Source organism: Aquarana catesbeiana, linkage group LG03 (assembly GCF_042186555.1).
Source record: "Aquarana catesbeiana isolate 2022-GZ linkage group LG03, ASM4218655v1, whole genome shotgun sequence".
In the NCBI taxonomy this organism is placed as follows: domain Eukaryota; kingdom Metazoa; phylum Chordata; class Amphibia; order Anura; family Ranidae; genus Aquarana; species Aquarana catesbeiana.
The window spans coordinates 333,002,927-333,025,777 of record NC_133326.1 but is presented as its reverse complement, the minus strand read 5'-3'; the positions used below and the strand labels follow the sequence as shown (position 1 = coordinate 333,025,777).

The following is a 22,851-nucleotide window of genomic DNA, read 5'->3' as shown; positions in this document are numbered from 1 at the left end:
CAGATCAGGGCACATTCCACAAGGGCTATTGGTGCTTCTTGGGCAGTGCATCACCGGGCCTCTATGGCTCAAATCTGCAAGGCCGCAACCTGGTCTTCAGTTCATACATTCACCAGATTCTATCAGGTGGATGTGAGAAGGCATGAGGATATCGCCTTTGGGCGTAGTGTGCTGCAGGCAGCGGTACAGGGTCCTCAGGTCTGATTGCACCCTACTTGGTCGTGGTTTCCCCCCCCTCAGGTAGCATTGCTCTGGGACATCCCATCAGTAATTACTGTGGCTCTGTGTCCCGTGATGTTCGAGAAAGAAAATAGGATTTTTTAAAACAGCTTACCTGTAAAATCCTTTTCTTTCGAAGGACATCACGGGACACAGAGGTCCCGCCCCTCTTCTAATACACTATATTGCTTGGCTACAAAACTGAGGTATCCCTGCAAGGGGGAGGGATTATATAGGGGGTTGAACTTCCTGATAGGGTGTGCCAGTGTCCAATCACCAGTGATACCTATATAACCCATCAGTAATTACTGTGGCTCTGTGTCCCGTGATGTCCTTCGAAAGAAAAGGATTTTACAGGTAAGCTGTTTTAAAATCCTATTTTTCCTGTAGTTTGATAGATCAGTCTTGGTTCTAAGCAGAAGGGGAGCATAGTTCAGAGAGAACAATTGGGACCTTTCTGTGGGTATTTGGATTCCAAGGTAACGGCTGGAAGTGGAGCCTGTTTTTAAAGGGAAACTTAATGGAGACTTGGCGGAGGGCCTCCTGAGATAAATGTTCAGGATTTCTGACTTAGTATGATTCACTTTGAAATTGCTCAGCTTCCCAAACCTCGTGAATTCCTGCATAATATGTGTTAAAGATAGATGGGGTTGGGTTACAAACATTTAGTAGGTCATCCGCAAAGAGCCAGTTTGGAATGAATAGGGCCTATCGATACACCCGAGATGTTAGGGTTATTGCGCAAGGCAATTGCCAGGTGTTCCATAACAAGGACATAGAGAAGGGGAGATAAAGGACAGCCTTGTCGTGTCCCGTTATGGATGGAAAATGAAGGTGATAATGAGCCGTTCACCCGTATTCTAGCAGAAGGAGAGGAGTAAAGGGACATAATTCGGGATAGCATTTTGGGGCCCAGACCTATCGGTTACAAAGACATCTGGAGGAATTGCCAGTCAACCCTGTCAAATGCCTTTTCCGCATCGACCGTCAAGACATAGAGGGACATCATGGGTGCGTGCATAGTCGGTAAGAAGCAGTTTTCAGGGTGTTATCCCTTGCCTCGCGACCACTTACAAAACCCACCTGGTCCAGGTGTATGAGGCGGGGAAGAAGCGGCTTCAATCTAGTGGCTAAAATTTTGGCATATATTTTCAAGTCCACTCCAATTAACGATATGGGCCTATAATTAGTGCACAAAGTAGGGTCCTTATCTGGTTTTGGGATAATGGTAATGTGGGCTTCAAGCGTTTGTGGAGGAAACGCCAAGCCTTCCGATATGGAGTTGAATACCCTAGCCAAGAAGGGGGTCAATAGGGGAGCAAATGTCTTGTAAAATTTAGGGGTGAAGCCGTCGGGCCCTGGGCTTTTACCGGACGGGGTGGCCGCTATCGCCCCCAAGACCTCATCCGCTGTAATTACTTGTTCTAGCTCTTCTACAGTATTGCCGTCCAATGTAGGGAGCTCCGTCTCCTCAATATAAGACTGTCTATCGGTGTCAGGTGTAAGGGTGGGGCTAGAAGAGACGCCGGGCGAAAGATTGTATAGTGTTTGGTAGAAATCACCGAATGTTTGTGATATCTTGGAGGGCTCACTGAGCATTTCTCCAGAGGGGGCCCGAATCTGAGGTATAAATATGGAAGACGTGTTTGGGTGAAGGGTGCGAGCTAACGGTCTACCGCATTTATCTTGGAATCGGTACTGATGTAATGCAAGTCTGTCCGCATAGGTACGAGCCGAAGCCTCATAAGTCTTTGAGTTGGGATCGAGCCGTTGAGACCTCTATAAGAGTCCCCACCGTTGGAGCTTGTTTATGTTGGGTCTCAAGGTCTCGAAGCTTTTGCATTGCTGAGGTTATTGCGGCTGAGCGAACCTTTTTCAAGCGGGTCCCCATCTGAATAAAGATTCCTCGCAGGACAGCTTTAGGTGCCTCCCATTGTATGGGTAGCGAGGTAGTGTCCGATGCATAATCTATTAAAAAATTATTAGAAATGGTTTCTGAGACCTTTTGGGAACAGTCAGAGTTTGTGAGAATGGAATCATTCAGCCTCCACGTCCACTCCCTCACCGGTGTGGAGGGAATCATTAGTGTCAGATATATAGGCGAGTGGTCAGACTCAATGGTCTGGTCTATCTCGCATTCAGGTGACCAATCCAAACAGCTGTGGTCAAGAAGAAAATGGTCTATACGACTATAAGAGTGATGGACCTGCGAGAAGTGGGTATAGTTGTGATTTTTGGGGAACAGATCCCACCAAATGTCGATTAGACGTAAATCGTATATAGCCCGTTTAAATGCCCTTAACTTAGTAAAGGAGATGGATGAGCGAGAGGTTGATGCGTCTAAGTGTGGATCCAGGGGGGCATTAAAATCCCCACCTATGATTACTTTACCCTCTGCAAATTCCGGTAAGATCCTCATGTACTGCAGAGCAGACGATATTTGATTAGTATTTGGTAGGTAGAGGTTGGCAATAGTGAATTTCGTGCCCCATAAGGAGAACTTTACGAACACATACCTTCCCTGGGGGTCCGAAATCTGGTCTATCAGGTCAATCGGAAGCGTTTTGTGGAAGGCAACAGAAACGCCTTTGGTCTTCTGAGACGGGTTTGTACTGTGAAACCATCTGTTAAAGTACCTGTTGGAGCAGGAAGGGTTGGAGTTCGTGTGGAAATTAGTTTCCTGTAACAGTAACACATTGACCTGTTTATGCATTTGGTAGAGGATTTGCCCTCTCTTGGATGCTATATTGAGGCCATTTACATTGTAGGAGCAAAATTTCAGGCGAGGATGAGATAATACTGTGTGGGCCATAGTGGAATGAGAAAAAGAGTCAGCTTAGAGACAACAGAGGGATGGGGGGGGGGGGGGGATTATAAGGTGGCAGAAATATACCAGGACAGAACTAGGTAGGGGGGACACCTAAATAAGGAGCCTAACAAATCCTAAGGGGTCCACGAAAACGGGACACCACGTGAAAAATCACGTACAAAGGCGCTGTCCGTGCCCGGCCTATTGAGGGTGGGAGGTCGAAGTGGAGAGTCTGAGCCGTGAGCCCAGTAGCATGACAGGCATATGTAGCTTATTTGAGGCACATCAGTGTAACAAAACATTTAAATAGCAGAACACACATCAGATCGTCTGTGAAGGAGGGTGGGGGTCTGCGTGGGCAAATGACTCCGCACAAGGCCGGCCTCCCTCCCTCACAGAGGAGACATCAATCCGTAAAATAACATCATGGGAAGGGGGAAGTAAACATTTTTAACATATGCTATCCATAGACCCCAACAGGGGCCCTGGAAACAAATCTGTGTAATAATACTAAAGTCAGTAACAATGTGTAATAACAGTTTAAGGTGAGCCTAAGCAGTGTATGAGGAACTGTATACGGAGAGCTAGAGGTGGACAATGGCAAGAGACCGTGGACCCATCCAGTCCATCTATCGGCCCCTCTACCTGTAGCCAGGTGGAACATCTCCACTAAATACCTAAATATAAGGCCAGTGTGGTAAAATGTTAGAAGCTCAATAATAGCATAACCAAATGGAACATCAGAAATTTGCAGTCCTTTAGCCTCTCCCGAACCCCAGCCAGGTACAATACACTAGCGAAGGGCAGGGAGAAGGCCTGCCAATGTATTGCTCCCCCTGAGACATTGGGGTACGGAGCAGGTCATCTTGTCTCCTAGTGTAATCTATCTTGCTGAAATCAGGTGGAACAAAGGAGGAAAAATGTAAAAAGGGAAAAACAAAAAAAACCCCAAAAAATTCTGTAAAGGGGTAGTGGGGACTCCAAACCTCAACCTGATCAGGAGACAAGAGATGAGCAGCGCACTGAGAGGGTGCTAGTCATGTGGGAAACGTTGAAATGGCTTCATGTAACGTCTTAGAGGTACCTTAAGCTTCTGGGGAGGTAGGCCGACGTATTCTGGGGCCTATAGAATGTGATCTGGACCTCGGTTGCCTGCGTCGTTGTGGGAGAGGGTCCCGTATTTGCACCCTAATGCGGTCATCCGGTGGGTCCAGCCAGTTCGGTACCTCAATTGGGTCTTGTTCCAGAAAGCTGAAAGGCTGGGAGTTGATCTGGGTCGGAGAGGGTAAATTTGTGCTCAGCTCTGGTCACCTTAATACTGAAGGGGTGTCCCCACGTATAAGTTGCTCCGGCTTGACGTATCAGATCTAGTAGTGGGTGGACCATTCGGCACATGTGGAGAGTGTTGCGAGAGAGGTCTGGGTATAAGTGGATAGCAGAACCATCAAAGTCCATGGGACCCAAACGCCATGCCTTGTGCATAAGTTCTTCTTTAAGGGTGTAATAATGAACCCTGCAGAGGACATCGCGTGGGCGGTCACTTTGTTCTCTCCTCGGCCCCCCCACTCTGTGCACCTGGTCTAGTTCAATGGGAAATGAAACCTCTCTGCCCAGGACTATGTTGAGGATGGCAATGACGGAAGGTTTTAAGTCTGTACCCACTGTGGCCTCCGGTATGCCCTGTAACCGTATATTCCTGCGGCTCCTATTTTCTCCGTCTTCTATGTGCAATTGATGTTGTCGTATACGGTGTAAGTGCTCCCTGGAGGCCCGCTCAAGGGACGTAATGCGGGCTGCATGATCAGATTGAATGTCAGTTAGGGCAGACACTGTGGTCTTATTAGTCGAGACCTGCTGTTGGAGGGCCTGGAGGTCTTTGTGGAGTGAGGTCTCCATTTTGATCGCCCAGGACTCAAACTCCGCTCTGAAGGCCGCCAGAAGGGTCGAGGCCTCAGATCTATTCGATCCTCCTGAAGCCTGAGGGGCAACATCTCTAGGACCCGTGTCCAAAAGAGGGGCAGCAGGGGTCCCAGACCTGGACGCCACATCTGATGGGTCCGAGTGCAGGACGGGAGGGTCATCCGAATCCTCGCTGCTGTCTGGCGCCGGCTGAGTGGGAGGAGGAGGCTTACCCTTCCCCGGGTTTCGAGCGGACGCCATCTTGTCTTTGGGAGTGCGGTAATCAGACTGAGATGTGCGGAGCAGGTATCGTTGGATTGTGCCCTGTTGCAGGTCCGTGGACTCAGTAGATCGAGCACTGTGTGTGGACATGCTTTTCAAAGATGTGCGACGACTGAAGAATAGCCTGTCAGCTACGGGCAGTTACGGAGCTCAGCAGCTCATTGCTTAGCCATACATGGTCTGTCTTGCTTCTCTGCAAAGTTGTATGGATGGGGGGCCACTGGTGGGCGCCGACCCTGTTGGGCTTCTCTTGTGGCTGTGCAGGGAGCGATCCAGGCTCAGAGGGGTAAGAATACCAGGAGCGTATGTAGATACCGCAGCTTGGGCAGAGCAAGATGGCAGCCACTCGTGTTCAGGGCCGTGGTGACAGTTCGTGTACTTATGGGGGTAGATGCTTGCTAGTGTCCCTGTCTAGGGTCACAGCCTGTCAGATCAGGGTGCCCCCAGGGGGTGGGTAAGGCTAAGATTAGGCCCAGAGGAGACAGGAGACTGCCGGGGTGTAGCAAGATGGCCGCCACATTCAGTCTCTGGAGCCAGGGCAGCACCGTGAGTACATGCTGGGGTGAATGTTCACTAAATATCCCAGTCAGGGGTCTCAATTGGCCAGGCCAAGGTATTCCTGGGGGTGGTGGGTGTTCAGATTGGGCCCAAGAGAGATGAATAGGCCGCCGGGTGTAGCAAAATGGCCACCGTCACTTACCAGATCCCTCTGGCAGGCCTCCTAGAGCGGTACAGAGGCGATCACAGGCCCCCAGTAGCAGGCTGAATGTCCCCAATGATTGTGCAGGAGGTAGGGCATGTGTAGGGGCCGGAGACAGGGCCGGCACGGCCTCTGGGTGAAGCAAGATGGCCGCCGTTACCCGTGAGTAGACCGGAGCCGCGGCCTTTCCTAGCAGTCGGCCCGGAGCTCCACGATCGTCACGAACGCCGCGATCTCGGTCCCAAACGGCTCCCTCCTTGTCTGTGTGACTGTCTGGGGCTCAAGCAGGGTCAGCGCTGGTCCGTGGGTGAGTATATCTCCAGGTGTGCTCTATGCCTGGAGGAGCTCACCCCAGGCACGTCTGCTCAGATCTCCATTCGGTCACGCCCCCCTCTTTACCAACCTTTTAAAGCGATCCTTTAAGGATTGGCAAATCCTAATAGCTGCAACTGCTGGCTGAACTGCTGCACCAGCCACTGAAAAGGAGGCCTTTAATAAGAACTCTAGCTTCTTATCAGCCGGATCCTTGAATACATGGGCATTATCCACTGGACAGGTTAAACTTTCGTTTATATGGCAGCGTCCACCAACGGTATGCTCCATTTCTCACTGAACTTCTCCTCCATAAGATATAAGATAGAAAACCTTTTTGGAGGTAAGTATATCCTGTCAGGGTGCTCCCAGTCCGTGTAAACCACCTGCTCCAGTAACATATGCAAAGGGAATGCTTGGGAAATTTGCTGAGGTCGCAAAGATCCCAAAGTAGAACAGGAGAGTGCAGACTCCTGAACCGGGGGTAACTTAAACCCAATTCGTACCATCTCAATTAGAGATTGGATAAACAATTTTTGGGCATGGGAGGCTGAAATTGGCTCTTCAGAGCCAGAGTCCTCAGCTGAGGATTCTTCAGCCTCTCCTTCCTCTGGGTCCTTTATGACCACCTCTTCCAAATCCTCTGCCCATTATGGTTCCAGATCACCTGGACCCATGTGGCTATAAGGGTCCTGGTGTTCTAGTGACTCTCCACTTGGCCCAGGCTCAGGGGAGGGAGATCTATTACGCTTCCTCCCCCCCGCGTTAGAGGCAATCATACCAGCTATTTTGCCCTCAAGGCCTGCTAAGGCAGATGCCAAATCCTCCTTTGTAACATAAGCCGAGGCAGATATATTGGTAGTGGCCACTATGCCTGACAAATGCAATGGCTCAGCCAGGCCAGATGCCACAGGTCTTTCAGGAGAAACTGAGGCTGCTTCAGCATGGGGTTGGTCTCCTATTTTTAAAGGAGGTACTCTTACCTCTGTGCTAGCCTTGTTCCCTATACCTTGTTTTCTGGAACACATTGCTTACACATGAGGAAGAAAAGGAGTGCTCCCCACAAACTATAACCAGCCTTTAACCTGTCACCACTGTGTCCAAGACCACCAGACTCACGTGCCCAACTATCGCTCTGTGTTGCGCGCGCTCACTCTCAATCTAATGCTTATAGGTATGGAGCTCCTGGCGTGCACATCAGTGACCAGCAAAGAAAGTGTTTCCACCGCTCAGGCTGACACTGACCCAGGTGTAAGTAGAAGTTTCAGAGCAGAAGAGCTCCAGGTGCTGGCTGAATGCTAAGCAAAGCAGGCTTGAATGGAGGGGAAGATTTGGATGCCGCAGACCGGATGTAGTAAAAAAACTTCACTTTATTGAAAAAATGGGATCATCAAAATAACAAGACTGTCATGCAGAAAGTACAGATAAGCTGACGTGTTTCGCACTCAGGACTGAGTGCTTACTCATAGCTAACAAATATTAAAAAGACAAACTCTTATATAGCTCAATGGAGTATCACATGATTGCCCAATTAGATGGTCATTGAGTCTCAGCTGGAAGCCAATTTAATGAGGTCTCGGCATCTGCTGGCTATTTGGTGTGTTAACTGGTTGAGAAATGTTTTCAAAACCGTGACATGTAAATAGATGACAAAGAATGTGAAAAAAGATGTGTATATGTACATGTGTAGGCAAAAATATATGTATGTATAAATAAACGTGTGTGTGTGTGTGTATATATAATAATAAATGTACTTCTATAACGTGTATATATAAAAAGTGATAAATATCAAAAAGAAAGAAATTACTGTTAGGTGAAAGGGAAAAAATGTGTAAAAAATTTCTCATTAAAAAAAGAGAAAATATATTGATAAAAATATTCAGACAACGTGCAAAGTAAGTGTGAAAAGTGAATGTAATGAAACTATATGTGAACAAAATATATAAATATGATGAAACTCTCTATAATATGCCGGTGAAGTGGATGAGGTTCTCTATAATAAGCCGGAATAATACAGGTGAAATATAGAGCAATGTGACCTGAAATAATGCGTGATATGCCCGCGGTTGATAACAAGGTACATATAGGGCCCTATAATAATAGAAATAAACTGTGGGATTCAAAGACATAAAATCACGCTGATAAGGGTTGCCCTGATCTGGTCAAATGGCAGTGATATATGCAGGGTCCCAGTAGACTGACTTGTAACGTAGTGATTCTAAATGATGAGCCTGGCCGAGAGCAGGGTGTGTGTAAAATTTCAGGAATGAAGCAGCGGTGTTCAAGGTGATAGAACGCCGCTAGTCTGTGTCACAATAAATGTCTAGATGGAATTATAGTGATGGTAATAAAGTTGGTAGAGGTCTCGGCCAGTATCCAAGTTTAAGGGATCACAAAAAGGGACAAATGAAAAGCAAGTAAAATACTATAGGCTGGGATACGAAGACATAAAATCACGCTGATCAGGGTTGCCCTGATCTGGTCAAATGGCAGTGATATATGCAGGGTCCCAGTAGACTGACTTGTAGCGTAGTAATTCTAAATGATGAGCCTGACCGTGAGCAGGGTGTGTGTGGAATTTCAGGAATGAAGCAGCGGTGTTCAAAATAGTAGAGCGCCGCTAATCTATATCACACTAAATGTTTAGATGGAATTATAATGATGGTAATAAAGTTGGGGGTGGTCTCGGCCAGTCACCCGAGTTTAAGGGGTCACAAAAAAGAACAAATCAAAAACAAGTAAGGTACTACAGGCTGGACGAGAATGTTACCAGACTGAGTTTGTAAAAATTATCCGGACAGACAATTAAGTTAAAATATGTTAGTATGTGATCCGTCTCGGGTGGCTCATATAAAAGCATGTCTCAGTATATGTGTGTCAGCAAATGCCAAGACCTCCAAACAAAACATATTGGAATAATACATCTTATGAGTCCACTAATACAATGCTCATATATTAACACCGGCAAGTGAAACAGATGAAAACAGGCATATAATGATCGGCGTGAATCCAATCTATGAAGACGATGAGAAGAAATGTTATAATGCTGCATTCTAAAGAGAAACAACTACATATTCATATTGCAACATTACACTCGCAAAATAAACACTGAACACAAACGATACAATGTATGTCAGCTTATGTACATATAAATAAGCTTAATATATCTGAATTATGATCCCAAGGTGTCCAAAAAAAATGTATATGGACAACAAGGTGTACAAAATGTGAACGAATGAAAATGAATAAAATAAAATAAGGTAAAAAAAACTATGGCAGAGCAGGAATTTCCAGGGAACCATGGCCAAGAATAGATGTTTGCAAAAGGTTACATTAATAATAGCAATATACAATATCTTTTATTGTTTTGCGATCTCCATCATGTTCGGGTGTTTTATATACCTGACCAAAGTACAAGTTAATTTTACTTGAGGATGCATATCGCGACAATATTGAGATAAATAGTTTTATTCTATTTTGTTTTCCACACATTTTTGTGTTATTATATCTACCTTTTTCATCGTTTTCTTTTGATAATTATTCATGATTTGTATCATGAGGTTCACAATTTTATTTCATAATTATTACTTTTATTTTAGCTCATTTTTCATCACATAGATATATATGGAAACTTTCATTGTCCTATACATCTTCCTAGTTGTGTAGGAAACACCTGATATATATATTAGGTTTTTACGCAATATGTTTTCACATTTTTTTTTTTTACCTTATTTTATTTTATTCATTTTATTTACTTTCATTCGTTCACATTTTGTACACCTTGTTGTCCATATACATATTTTTTTGGACACCTTGGGATCATAATTCAGATATATTAAGCTTATTTATATGTACATAAGCTGACATACATTGTATCGTTTGTGTTCAGTGTTTATTTTGCGAGTGTAATGTTGCAATATGAATATGTAGTTGTTTCTCTTTTAGAATGCAGCATTATAACATTTCTTCTCATCGTCTTCATAGATTGGATTCACGCCGATCATTATATGCCTGTTTTCATCTGTTTCACTTGCCGGTGTTAATATATGAGCATTGTATTAGTGGACTCATAAGATGTATTATTCCAATATGTTTTGTTTGGAGGTCTTGGCATTTGCTGACGCACATATACTGAGACATGCTTTTATATGAGCCACCCGAGACGGATCACATACTAACATATTTTAACTTAATTGTCTGTCCGGATAATTTTTACAATCTCAGTCTGGTAACATTCTCGTCCAGCCTGTAGTACCTTACTTGTTTTTGATTTGTTCTTTTTTGTGACCCCTTAAACTCGGGTGACTGGCCGAGACCACCCCCAACTTTATTACCATCATTATAATTCCATCTAAACATTTAGTGTGATATAGATTAGCGGCGCTCTACTATTTTGAACACCGCTGCTTCATTCCTGAAATTCCACACACACCCTGCTCACGGTCAGGCTCATCATTTAGAATTACTACGCTACAAGTCAGTCTACTGGGACCCTGCATATATCACTGCCATTTGACCAGATCAGGGCAACCCTGATCAGCGTGATTTTATGTCTTCGTATCCCAGCCTATAGTATTTTACTTGCTTTTCATTTGTCCCTTTTTGTGATCCCTTAAACTTGGATACTGGCCGAGACCTCTACCAACTTTATTACCATCACTATAATTCCATCTAGACATTTATTGTGACACAGACTAGCGGCGTTCTATCACCTTGAACACCGCTGCTTCATTCCTGAAATTTTACACACACCCTGCTCTCGGCCAGGCTCATCATTTAGAATCACTACGTTACAAGTCAGTCTACTGGGACCCTGCATATATCACTGCCATTTGACCAGATCAGGGCAACCCTTATCAGCGTGATTTTATGTCTTTGAATCCCACAGTTTATTTCTATTATAGGGCCCTATATGTACCTTGTTATCAACCGCGGGCATATCACGCATTATTTCAGGTCACATTGCTCTATATTTCACCTGTATTATTCCGGCTTATTATAGAGAACCTCATCCACTTCACCGGCATATTATAGAGAGTTTCATCATATTTATATATTTTGTTCACATATAGTTTCATTACATTCACTTTTCACACTTACTTTGCACGTTGTCTGAATATTTTTATCAATATATTTTCTCTTTTTTTAATGAGAAATTTTTTACACATTTTTTCCCTTTCACCTAACAGTAATTTCTTTCTTTTTGATATTTATCACTTTTTATATATACACGTTATAGAAGTACATTTATTATTATATATACACACACGTTTATTTATACATACATATATTTTTGCCTACACATGTACATATACACATCTTTTTTCACATTCTTTGTCATCTATTTACATGTCACGGTTTTGAAAACATTTCTCAACCAGTTAACACACCAAATAGCCAGCAGATGCCGAGACCTCATTAAATTGGCTTCCAGCTGAGACTCAATGACCATCTAATTGGGCAATCATGTGATACTCCATTGAGCTATATAAGAGTTTGTCTTTTTAATATTTGTTAGCTATGAGTAAGCACTCAGTCCTGAGTGCGAAACACGTCAGCTTATCTGTACTTTCTGCATGACAGTCTTGTTGTTTTGATGATCCCATTTTTTCAATAAAGTGAAGTTTTTTGACTACATCCGGTGTGCGGCATCCAAATCTTCCCCTCCATTCAAGCCCACATCAGTGACCAGCGGCACGCCCACCGAACAGCGCACGCGGCGCATCTGCGACACGCACAGCAGCGGCACACACGGCGGCATGTGCACACTAGCTCACGCCAGTATTCAAAAAATGCGTGCCAAACCGGCCATCTGTAATTCCAGACACAGGCTCAACTTTACCAGCAGTTTCAAAGGGAAATATCTATATCTATATATATCTCTATTTCCCAAAGGGAGTACTTGCCATCCCAAGCAGCAGGGCCTGTCTTACTAAGCCCAATCTTCCCCCATTACAGCGGGTAGCGCCTCTAAGGACCTTCAGGGACTGGGTCCACACCCCTGGACCTGTAAAGCACCCTTTCTGGTTTACCTTGGGCAAGATTGACCAGGAATACCAACTTAACAAGGGTCCAGCGCCTATATAGGACACATTACAAGCAATGCCTCGTTCTTGAACTGAGGTTCAGGTACCATCCACTTTAGCCATCCGAATGGATCCGATTATAACGTCAGTGGGACATTTTTTGAAGAAATTTGAAGAGCTTCAACAGCCATGACCATCACCTTCAAGACACTGGCGAAAAAACTGAGGTACTTCCGGTATAGTAGGTGTTATATGGGAGGAACCGTCTAACCATTGGTTGCCAGTGTCCAATCACCTAAAGGTAAGCGTATACCCCACATAGTCATTATTATGGTGCTCTGTGTCCCGTGATGTACGATAAAGAAATTTGCCTTTTTTGCCAAAAAAAAAATTAGCATTTTGAAAATCAAAATTTTGCCTGTTTTTGAAAGTCGAACTATCAAGCGTATCAAACGCTTTTTCGTATGATTTTTTTAACTGTGTATGGCCAGCATTACTTCAGATCTATAAAGATTACTTTTAGTGTTTTTTTTTTTTTTTTTTTACCATTCCATACTAATTGCACATACTCTAGAGCAGGGATATGCAATTAGCGGACCTCCAGCTGTTGCAAAACTACAAGTCCCATCATGCCTCTGCCTCTGGGTGTCATGCTTGTGGTTGTCAGTCTTGCTATGCCTCATGGGACTTGTAGTTCTGCAACAACTGGAGGTCTGCTAATTGCATATCCCTGCTCTAGAGGGTATACTGGCAATCAGATTATAAAAAGTGTGTGGAGAGATTTTTGTCCATATTTATTTTAGTAAACTTTGAGATATTGAGATTTGTCTCTCCTATAGGGCCCAGAGTGGCAGCGATGGGATGAAATTTTGCATCATATCATTCTCCTGTTTCTTAGTCTGCAGAAGATAACCACAGGTACATACAGCCTGGAATTACTTTTTTCTTTCTGAGATGTATTTAAAAATACGTGTGTGTGTGTGTGTGTGTGTGTGTGTGTGTGTGTGTGTGTGTGTGTGTCCTTCACTAGACAGTTTTTGTTCTTGCAGGTTGTCTGTTCTGTACACCTTTGTTGGGGTACTGGCAGGGCATTCTCCAGATCTGTTGCCTGGAGACCAGAGGGGACAGTAGCCCAGACTTCACTGTGGAAGAGCTGAGAAAACACCTGTAAAATTGCTTCTCACAGGGTTTAGTGCCTAATGGCAATCACAGGGGGATGCTCCGGTCCAGAGCGGTGATCCCTCTGCTAGCAAGTCCCTGTCCATGAAGGCCCTTTCATGTGTACCCACCGTGATAAGTGAATTTTGGGGCTGACATGGTCCTGCAGCCAGATGATGAATGTCCTACCAGTGGTGCCCCCATGTGCTGGGTGGTGTGTCCTTTAGTTTTAAGCAGATGGCTCGCTATACTGCCATAGTGGCATTTGAAAAACATGACCTTTCCAGTCTGATGCCATTGGACCAGACTGGTGCAACCTGATTTTTTTTTTTTTTTTTTTTTTTTCCCAGCATCCCCAAAGGTTTATGCAGTTTGCAGTAGAGGGCCACCTCTCATTTTGTGGCATTGCCATTTGGTTTTTCATCAAATGTCTCAAACTCTGCAGGTCCTGGAAAATTTGGTTGGGTACTGAACTTTCAGAAGTCAGCTTTGGATGTAATATCTGGAGTATTTGGGTTCAGTCCTGGATTCCGCAGAGTCCAAGGTGTTTTGTTTGTGTGTGTGTTTAATTTTGCAACCGAAATATCTGTCACTACACTTTCAGATAGAATCCCTTAGAGTGCAAGAGTCCTTTGATTTGTGTTTGCATGAGGGTAGTTGTGAAGATGTTGGCTGCCGTATGAAGTCGTTCGGTATGCTCTTTCACTCCAGGGCATTTCAACTCCATATGCTGTCAGCTTGGGACAAATGTCATCAGTCCTTGGCTTTTACCCATGCATCTGACTCAAGACCAGGTCGGCTCTGGAATAATGTGTTTCCATGCAGATGTCAGAAAATGTTGCCTTGTGATGCCTTGGAAGAGTTTGAAAGCAGATGCCAGCTTGAAAGGCTGGGGAGTTGTTCTGGAAAACCACTCGTTTCAGGGAACTAGGTTGTTGCAAGAACAGAGGTTACGATCAACATCCTCATACTTCAGGGGGGTGGGCTGGTGCTTCAGCATTGGTCTGCTTGCCTTCAGAGTGCAGTCCACAGTTGTGGCATACGTCGCCCATTTAAGGAGGAACAAGAAGTTGTGCTGCTCAAGAGGAAGTGGACCTGACCTTGTCTGCTGCAGATATCTTCATGTTCTGCCTTTCCATCTCCAGGGTGGAACATTGACAGGTGTATTTTCTCAGCTGTCAGCTGAATGCGGGTGAGTGGGCCCTTCACCCAAAGTTTTTGAGTGATTTGTCTATGGTGGGGTGATTATTACTCAGCAATAGTATATTCTTAAAAGTGCCTCTGCTTTTGTGCTTAGCATTTTTGACTTCCAGATCTACCACAAGGGTACCAAAAATTCCACCCTCAGGCGCTGGGATCTCCAGCATGCCTCCACACTGTCATCTTTTCTGGAGATACCAGACATGGCAAGCCAGGGTGAGTCATTGGAACCTATTGATGGGTCAACTGCTTCTCACGCTTCAGCCCCTGTATACGTGACTGAAGATGCATTTTCTTCTGCCCTGCAAGGCTTAGAAGGAATATTAGCGCCTTTAATCTCATCTTCCCAAGTGGATAGAAAGCGTGCTAGATCCTTCCCCCACCACAAACCCTTTACCAAGGGAACAGTGGGCACAGGATGAGTTATTACCCTCAAGCGATTGAGTAGAAAGACAAGCTGATTATTCCTCTGCAGAGGAAACAGATGAACCTTTTACAACCTCGCAATCAGAGATTGATGGTACAAAATCTTACGGAGATGGTTCTTTCTACTTTCATGCTGCCCCTAACAGTCAGTTGAAAATTCGGTCTCCTCCTTGGGTTCTTTAAAACCCTTACAACCTTTTCATGCGTTTCTGGTACATGCATTACTAGAGAAGCTTATTTATGCTGAATGGGATCGCCTGGATAAGCATTTTTCTCCCTCCCAAAGAGATTTTCAGTTCTCTATCCCATGGAGGAGAAATTCATAAAGAAATGGAAAGTACCAGCAGTTGACTATGCGATTTCCAGCATCAATAAAAATGTAACTGTCCAGTAGACAATGCACAAATGCTTAAAGATCCAACAGATAAAGAGTCGGAATTTCTGTTAAAATCCTCTTTTTCCTTGGCAGGAGCCGTTTCTCAGCCTGCAGTTGCTGCAATGGGCATCTGTCAGTCCCTAAGACACCAGTTCAAAGAAGCCCTTAAGGAGGTCCCTGCACAACAGTCCCGTGAGTTGGCCGAACTACCAAAAGCGCTATGTTTTGCCATAGGCTCCATGAAAGACACTTAACCAGGTGTCCCGCCTTGCGCTTGTGCTAATACACATGTGTAGGACCCTGTGGTTAAGATTGGTCAGCTGAAGCAGCTTGTAAAAAGCTTTGACTAGTTTCCCTTTTCATGGGGAGCGACTATTTGGGGATGACTTGGATAAATATATCCAAACAATTTCTAGTTGTAAGAATACTCTTTTGCCAGTCAAAAAAACGTATAAACATCCTTCATTTGTACTGACTTTTTTTTTTCTCCTGCGCCTAGGGCATCCGCCTCTGGGCAGTGGCGACGGCTTCCACAGTCAGACTCTAGACGGAAGCCTCAGGGTCAGGCCCAGGCACAGAAAACATTTCAGCACTATACATGATTGAAAATGCTTTTTTCCTCCGCCCTGCAGGGCCTAGAAGGAAAATTAACGACTTTAATCGCATCTGCTATCCAAAAGGATAGGAAGCATGTTAGATCCCCCCCCTTCCCCACCTTAGACCCCTTATCAAGGAAACAGTGGGTAGAGGATGAGGGGTTACCCTCAGGTGATCAGGGAGAAAACAATTGGAGTTGAACCTTTTTCAGCCTCAGTCTGAGAGATTGCTGGTACAAATCTCTTACAGATGGTTCGTGCCTTTCAAGCTACCTCTAGCAGAGTCAGCTGATAGTTCTGTTTCTTCTTAGGTTCCTTTAAAACCTTAACAGCCTTTTTTTATGCGTTTCCTGTACATGTATAGATCCACGCAGAAATTTAACAGATCCATTCTAGATCTATAGAATCTAAATCAGGTCCTGAAGATCCGCTCCTTTCTATGGAGTCGATCAGGTCAGTAGTTTCTATCCTTCAAGGAGGAAAACTTCTGGCGTCTATCAGCATCAGGGATGCATATCTACATGTCCCTATATTTCTCGCTCACCAAAGGTTTTTGGGGTTCAAAGTAGAACAGCATAAACAGTCTTGGCATACCTAGACGATCTATTGCTAATAGACCAATCTGTTTGGAGCAAGGTGTACGCATTACAACCAGTTACCGGGAAAAGTCCGGGTTGCGGTAAAACCGCTTAAAAAGCTGGAATATTTGGGTCTGATCATAGATACAGCCCAGAAGAAGGGTTTTCTTGCCCCAAGCAAAAGACCACGCCATAAGAGTTGGTGCGGAGGGTCAGGTCAAAAGGAGATCCCTCCATTCGCCTTTGCATAAGGTTGTTAGGAAAGATGGCTTCATTCAAAGCAGTTCCCTATGCCAAGTTCCATTTGAGACTGTTGCGAACTGTATTCTGTCTGCTTGGAACAAAACGATCCAAGCTTTGGACTTGCCAATGTGGCTGTCCCCAAGGGTGTCCCAAATCTACAATTGATGGTTACTAAAGAATCTTCTAAGAGGAAAATTCTTCAGACCAGTTATCTGGAAAGTGGTAATTACAGTTGCCAGCCTTTCAGGGGAGCAGTACTAGAAAGACAACTGTCCAAGAACCGATAGAACCTTGCCCATCAACATCCTAGAGATTCGGGCAGTGCGTCTGGCTCTGAAAGCCTGGACTTCCAGGTTAAGGGATTGTCCTGTCAGGATCCAATCAACAATGCCACAGCTGTGGCCTCTATCAATCACCAAGGGGGCACAAGAGTCTCTCAGCGCAGAGAGAGGTGAACCATATTCTAACTTAGGCACGGAATATTTCTTTCTGCCCATCGGCAGTCTTCATTCCAGGAATAGAGAATTGGCAGGCGGACTACTTGTGCCACCAGCAGATTATTCCCAGAGGAAGGGTCTCTTCACCCCGACATTTTCGGGCTGTTTGTCAAAGATGGGGGACTCAGGACGTAGATCTTCTAGCGTCCAGTTTAACAGGCAACTTTGTGTCCAGAACAAAGGATCCATTTGCATGCAGAACAGATGCGTTGGCGATACTGTGGGATCAGTTCTCACTGATCTATGCATTTCCCCTATTCAATTGCTGCCTTGTCTTCTTCTTTGCAGGATCAAGCTGGAAAGAAAACCAGTAATTCTGGCAGCACCAGCATGGCCCAGAAGGTCATGGTATGCAGAAATCGTAAAAATGGTAGTGGAGGATCCATGGTCCCTTCCATTAAGGCCAGACCTGCTCTCACAGGGGCTGATAATTCCATCCTACTTTACGGACACTAAATTGAATGGCCTGGCTATTGAAACCCACATTCTGAGGAAATGTGGGCTTTCCGGGTCCATTATCTCTACTAATACAAGAAAACCAACTTCCAGAACTAGACATTATAGAGTCTGAAAGGCTTATGTTTTCTGGTGTGAATCCAGGGGTTAGCACCCTCGGAGATGAAGTGGGGATGGAAAGTATTCAGACCCCTTTAAATTTTTCACTCTTTGTTATATTGCAGCCATTTGCTAAAATCATTTTAAGTTTTTTTTTTTTTTTTTTTTTTTTTTTTCCTCAATGTACACACAGCACCCCATATTGACAAAAATACAGAATTGTTGACATTTTTGCAGATTTATTAAAGAAACTCCTATCACATGGTCCTAAGTATTCAGACCCTTTGCTCAGTATTTAGTAGAAGCACCCTTTTGATTTAATACAGCCATGAGTCTTTTTGGGAAAGATGCAACAAGTTTTTCACACCTGTATTTGGGGATCCTCTGTCATTTCTCCTTGCAGATCCTCTCCAGTTCTGTCAGGTTGGATGGTAAACGTTGGTGGACAGCCATTTTTAGGTGTCTCCAGACCTCAATTGGGTTTAAGTCAGGGCTCTTACTGGGCCATTCAAGAACAGTCACGGAGTTGTTGTGAAGCCACTCCTTTGTTATTTTAGCTGTGTGCTTAGGGTCATTGTCTTGTTGGAAGGTAAACCTTCCGCCCAGTCTGAGGTCCTGAGCACTCTGGAGAAGGATTTCGTCCAGGATATCCCTGTACTTGGCTGCATTCATCTTTCCCTCAATTGCAACCAGTCGTCCTGTCCCTGCAGCTGAGAAACAACCCCACAGCATTATGCTGCCACCACCATGCTTTACTGTTGGGACTGTATTGGACAGGTGATGAGCAGTGCCTAGTTTTCTCCACACATACCACTTAGAATTAAGGCCAAAAAGTTTTATCTTGGGCTCATCAGACCAGAGAATCTTATTTCTCACCATCTTGGAGTCCTTCAGGTTTTTTTTTTTTTTAGCAAACTCCATGCAGGCTTTCATGTGTCTTGCACTGAGGAAAGGCTTCTGTCAGGCCACTGCCATAAAGCCCCGACTGGTGGAGGGCTGCAGTGATGGTTGACTTTCTACAACTTTCTCCCATCTACCGACTGCATCTCTGGAGCTCAGCCACAGTGATCTTTGGGTTCTTCTTTTCCTCTCTCACCAAGGCTCTTCTCCCCCAATGGCTCAGTTTGGCCGGACGGCCAGCTCTAGGAAGGGTTCTGGTTGTCCCAAATGTCTTCCATTTAAGGATTATGGAGGCCACTGTGCTCTTAGGAACCTGAAGTGCAGCAGAATTTTTTTTTGTAACCTTGGCCAGATCTGTGCCTTGCCACAATTCTGTCTCTGAGCTCTTCAGGCAGTTCCTCTTGACCTCATGATTCTCATTTGCTCTGACATGCACTGTGAGCTGTAAGGTCTCGTATAGACAGGTGGGTGGCTTTCCTAATAAATTCCAATCAGTATAATCAAACACAGCTGGACTCAAATGAAGGTGTAGAACCATCTCAAGGATGATCAGAAGAAACTGACACCACCTGAGTTAAATATGAGTGTCACAGCAAAGGGTCTGAATACTTAGGACCATGTGATATTTCAGTTTTTCTTTTTTAATAAATCTGCAAAAATGTCAATTCTGTGTTTTCTGTCAATAACGGGTGCTGTGTGTACATTAATGAGGAAAAAAAACTTAAATGATTTTAGCAAATGGCTGCAATATAACAAAGTGAAAAATTTAAGAGGGTCTGAATACTTCCCGTCCCCACTGTATACCATGGACAGAACTCTTGCCTTTCTACTGTTAGGCGTAGAGATGAAGTTGGCCCTGAGAATGATTAAGGGCCAAGTCTCGGCCTTATTGATTTTATTTCAAAGACTGCTTGCTAGGCATTCTTAGTCCAGGGTTTTATGCAAGGGGTGATGCGGATTAATCCGCCTGTTAAATCACCTTTAAGCCCTTGGAACTTTAACTTAGTTTTGTCAGTGTTACAAAAACATCCATTTGAACCGATACAGCATATTCCCTTAGTCCTTCAGACAAGGAAGCTGGTGTTTTTGGTTGCTGTATCCTTAGCAAGGAGGGTTTTTGAATTGGCTGCTCTTTCTTGTAAAGAGCCATATTTGATTATTCGTGAGGACAGAGTGGTGTTGCCCCTCGTCCAGGCTTTTGCCAAAAGTTGTTTCAGGTTTTCACCTGAACCAAGATATTGGCCTGCTATCGTTTTCCAAAACCATGTTTTAGGGAAGAAAGGTCACTACATTGTTTTGATGTGGTGAGAGCAGTGAATCTATTTAAAGCCAACTGCTCAGATTCTTAAAACTGACGTCTTATTTAGTCTGCCTGAGGGTCCTAAGAAAGGACAGGCAGTGCCGAAATCCACTGTCGCTAAGTGGATTCGGCAAGTTATAATTCAAAACTTATGATACAAGGGGTACGATTTCCCCCGTTTCAAGTTAAGATGCACTCTACCAGGGCGGTTAGTGCTTCTTGGGCAGTGTGTCACCAGGCCTCCATGGCTCAGATCTGTAAGGCTGCAACTTGGTCTTCAGTGCTTACGGTCACAAAAATGTTATTCGGTTGATGTAAGAAGGTATGAGGATATCGTCTTTGGGCGCAGTATGCTGCAGGCAGCAGTTTAAGTCCTCATGTCTGGGGGTACCCTACGGGTTGTGTCTCCCTCGCCTCAAGTAGCATTGCTATGGGACGTCCCATTAAGTAATTACTTAAGGCTCTGTGTCCCATGATGTACGATAAAGAAAATAGGATTTTTATTACAGCTTACCTGTAAAATCCTTTTCTTGGAGTACATCATGGGACACAGAGGTCCCTCCCCTCTTTTGGAATTTAAGTACATTGCTTTGCTACAAAAATTGATGTGCTCCTGGGAGGAGGGGTTATATAGGGGGTGAACTTCCTTGATTGGGTATACCAGTGTCAACACCTGAAGGTGGCCCATAACCCATTAAGTAATTACTTAAGGCTCTGTGTCCCATGATGTACTCCAAGTAAAGGATTTTACAGGTAAGCTGTAATAAAAATCCTATTTTTTGCCTATGTGGGCCCCTTTATCTCTTTGTGACCTTAAAGCTGAACTTCACCCAAAAGATATCGCCCATAACCATGATTAAGCGCTTTCTAGTGTAAAATGTGTTAAGGCCTGTACTTGTCTTTACGGAGCTGTGAAAATGTTTTTATGATTCATTTTTCTACACGCAAACTTTGGATCTTCTGCAATTTTAAAGTGTGGTCATCCATCCTTTCACTAGTATTTTGGCTTTGAACTGGACAATCACCTACAGCTGGAGATAAGTTTGGGGCTAATGTGAACGGACCAGCCTGGAGCGATAGGATTCCACATTTGGATGTTTTCCATTATCTCAGCTCACATTGTAGAGCTGTGGGACTAGTATGTTCTCTTCTATACCTTTCCTCCACTTGAGCTTTTACCTCCTTTTTTTTTTTTTTTTTTTTCCAAAGTATTGAAAGTGAGGCTTATCTGTAAAATGACTGACTGCAATGCCCTTGGAGTGTAGTATGCCAACTTGTTTACCTAACGCTCAAATAGGCAGCCCACAACGAGATTCAATTAAATGCATAATATTGTGACGCCAGATGTTGTAATATGACTATCCCTCCCTGAGACCTCAGTCCCAGGCCTTCAGACAATCTTCATCAAGTAGATGAATTTGCAAAATACTTGGCATCCATGGATATCCTTACCACATGCAGAAGGTTGAAGCAAACCATATAATATGGTAATTGTCCTAGTCTCATTGTGCCTTGTAGGAACAATACAGAAGCTTACAAAAAAAATTACACAAAGGGGAGGAATTACTGAAATTAGATGTAATTAAAACTATTACCCCCCCCCCAGGTGGCAGCAGCATACCATTAAAGTGAAACTTGAATGACTAATGACTGACTTGCATGCATAGCTCAAAAAAATGATAGTAAGGCTATGTTTCCACTATTGCGTCCCCAAAGTCGCGCGCTTTTGCCGCAATTTTTTACCGCGATTTTACCGCGACTTTTTACCGCGATTTGAAGCAATGCCTGTATCTATGGACCTCAAGTCGCATCAAAGTGGGACCAAAGTAGTGCAGGGACTACTTTGAAGTCGCTGCGACTTGAAGTCGCACAGATATGAACGATACTCATTGGAAATCATGGGATACAATTTGTCATGCGACACTTCAGTCCCAAGTCGCATGAAAAGTCGCACTAGTGGAAACCTAGCCTAACTCTTTTTACTCAGCATAGTATCAAGTCAAACTCCTAGGATAGTGATCTGGTCAGTTTAAATAGCAGAGGTGGTTTGTTTCAGCTGCTTTTGGTGTTCATGAACTGAACAGGTGCACTAGATGGGCAACAAAGGCTAACTCCAAAACAGGAATTGTTTTACGGGTGGAAGCCACAGATATTTTTTTGTTTGCCCTACTCATCTTTTCTGACTTTTTTTCACTAGTTTTACATTTGGCTAGGATCAGTGTCACCACTGGTAGCATGAGGCAATACCTGGACCCTATAGAGGTTGCACAGGTAGTCCAACTCCTCCAGGATGGCAGATCAATATGTGCCATTGCCAGAAGGTTTGCTGTGTCTCCCAGCACAGTCTCAAGAGCATGGAGGAGATTCCAGGAGACAGGCAGTTACTCTATCAGAGCTGAACAGGGCCGTAGTAGGTCCTTAACCCATCAGGACCGGTATCTGCCCTTTATGCAAGGAGGAACAGGATGAGCACTGCCAGAGCCCTATAAAATGACCTCCAGAAGACCACTGGTGTGAATGTCTCTGATCAAACAGACTTAATGATGGTGGTGCTCAATTGGCATTTTCCATTGAACAGCAGAATTGACAGGTCTGCCACTGGCATCCTGTGCTTTTCACAGATTAGGGCAGGTTCAATCTAAGCACATGTAACAGACGTGAAAGGGTCTGGAGAAGCCGTTGGGCATGTTATGCTGCCTGTAACATCATTCAGCATGACCAGTTTGGTGGGTCAGTGATGGTCTAGGGAGGTATATCCCATGGAGGGATGCACAG

The 22,851-nt window shown here is 44.4% G+C and overlaps 1 protein-coding gene across 4 annotated transcripts in view; it reads left to right on the top strand.

Annotated features, from left to right (window-relative positions):
* SIMC1 (SUMO interacting motifs containing 1) overlaps window positions 1-22,851 on the top strand; it is a 138,611-nt gene that overhangs the window by 94,971 nt on the left and 20,789 nt on the right. For 3 of the 4 annotated variants that reach the window (XM_073620540.1, XM_073620538.1, XM_073620537.1), the window contains one exon: window positions 13,087-13,165. The exons of the other annotated variant lie outside the window; for it this stretch is intronic. In XM_073620540.1, coding sequence (XP_073476641.1) covers window positions 13,087-13,165 — 79 coding nt within the window. The remainder of the gene's footprint in view (window positions 1-13,086; window positions 13,166-22,851) is intronic. 4 annotated transcript variants of the gene reach the window in all.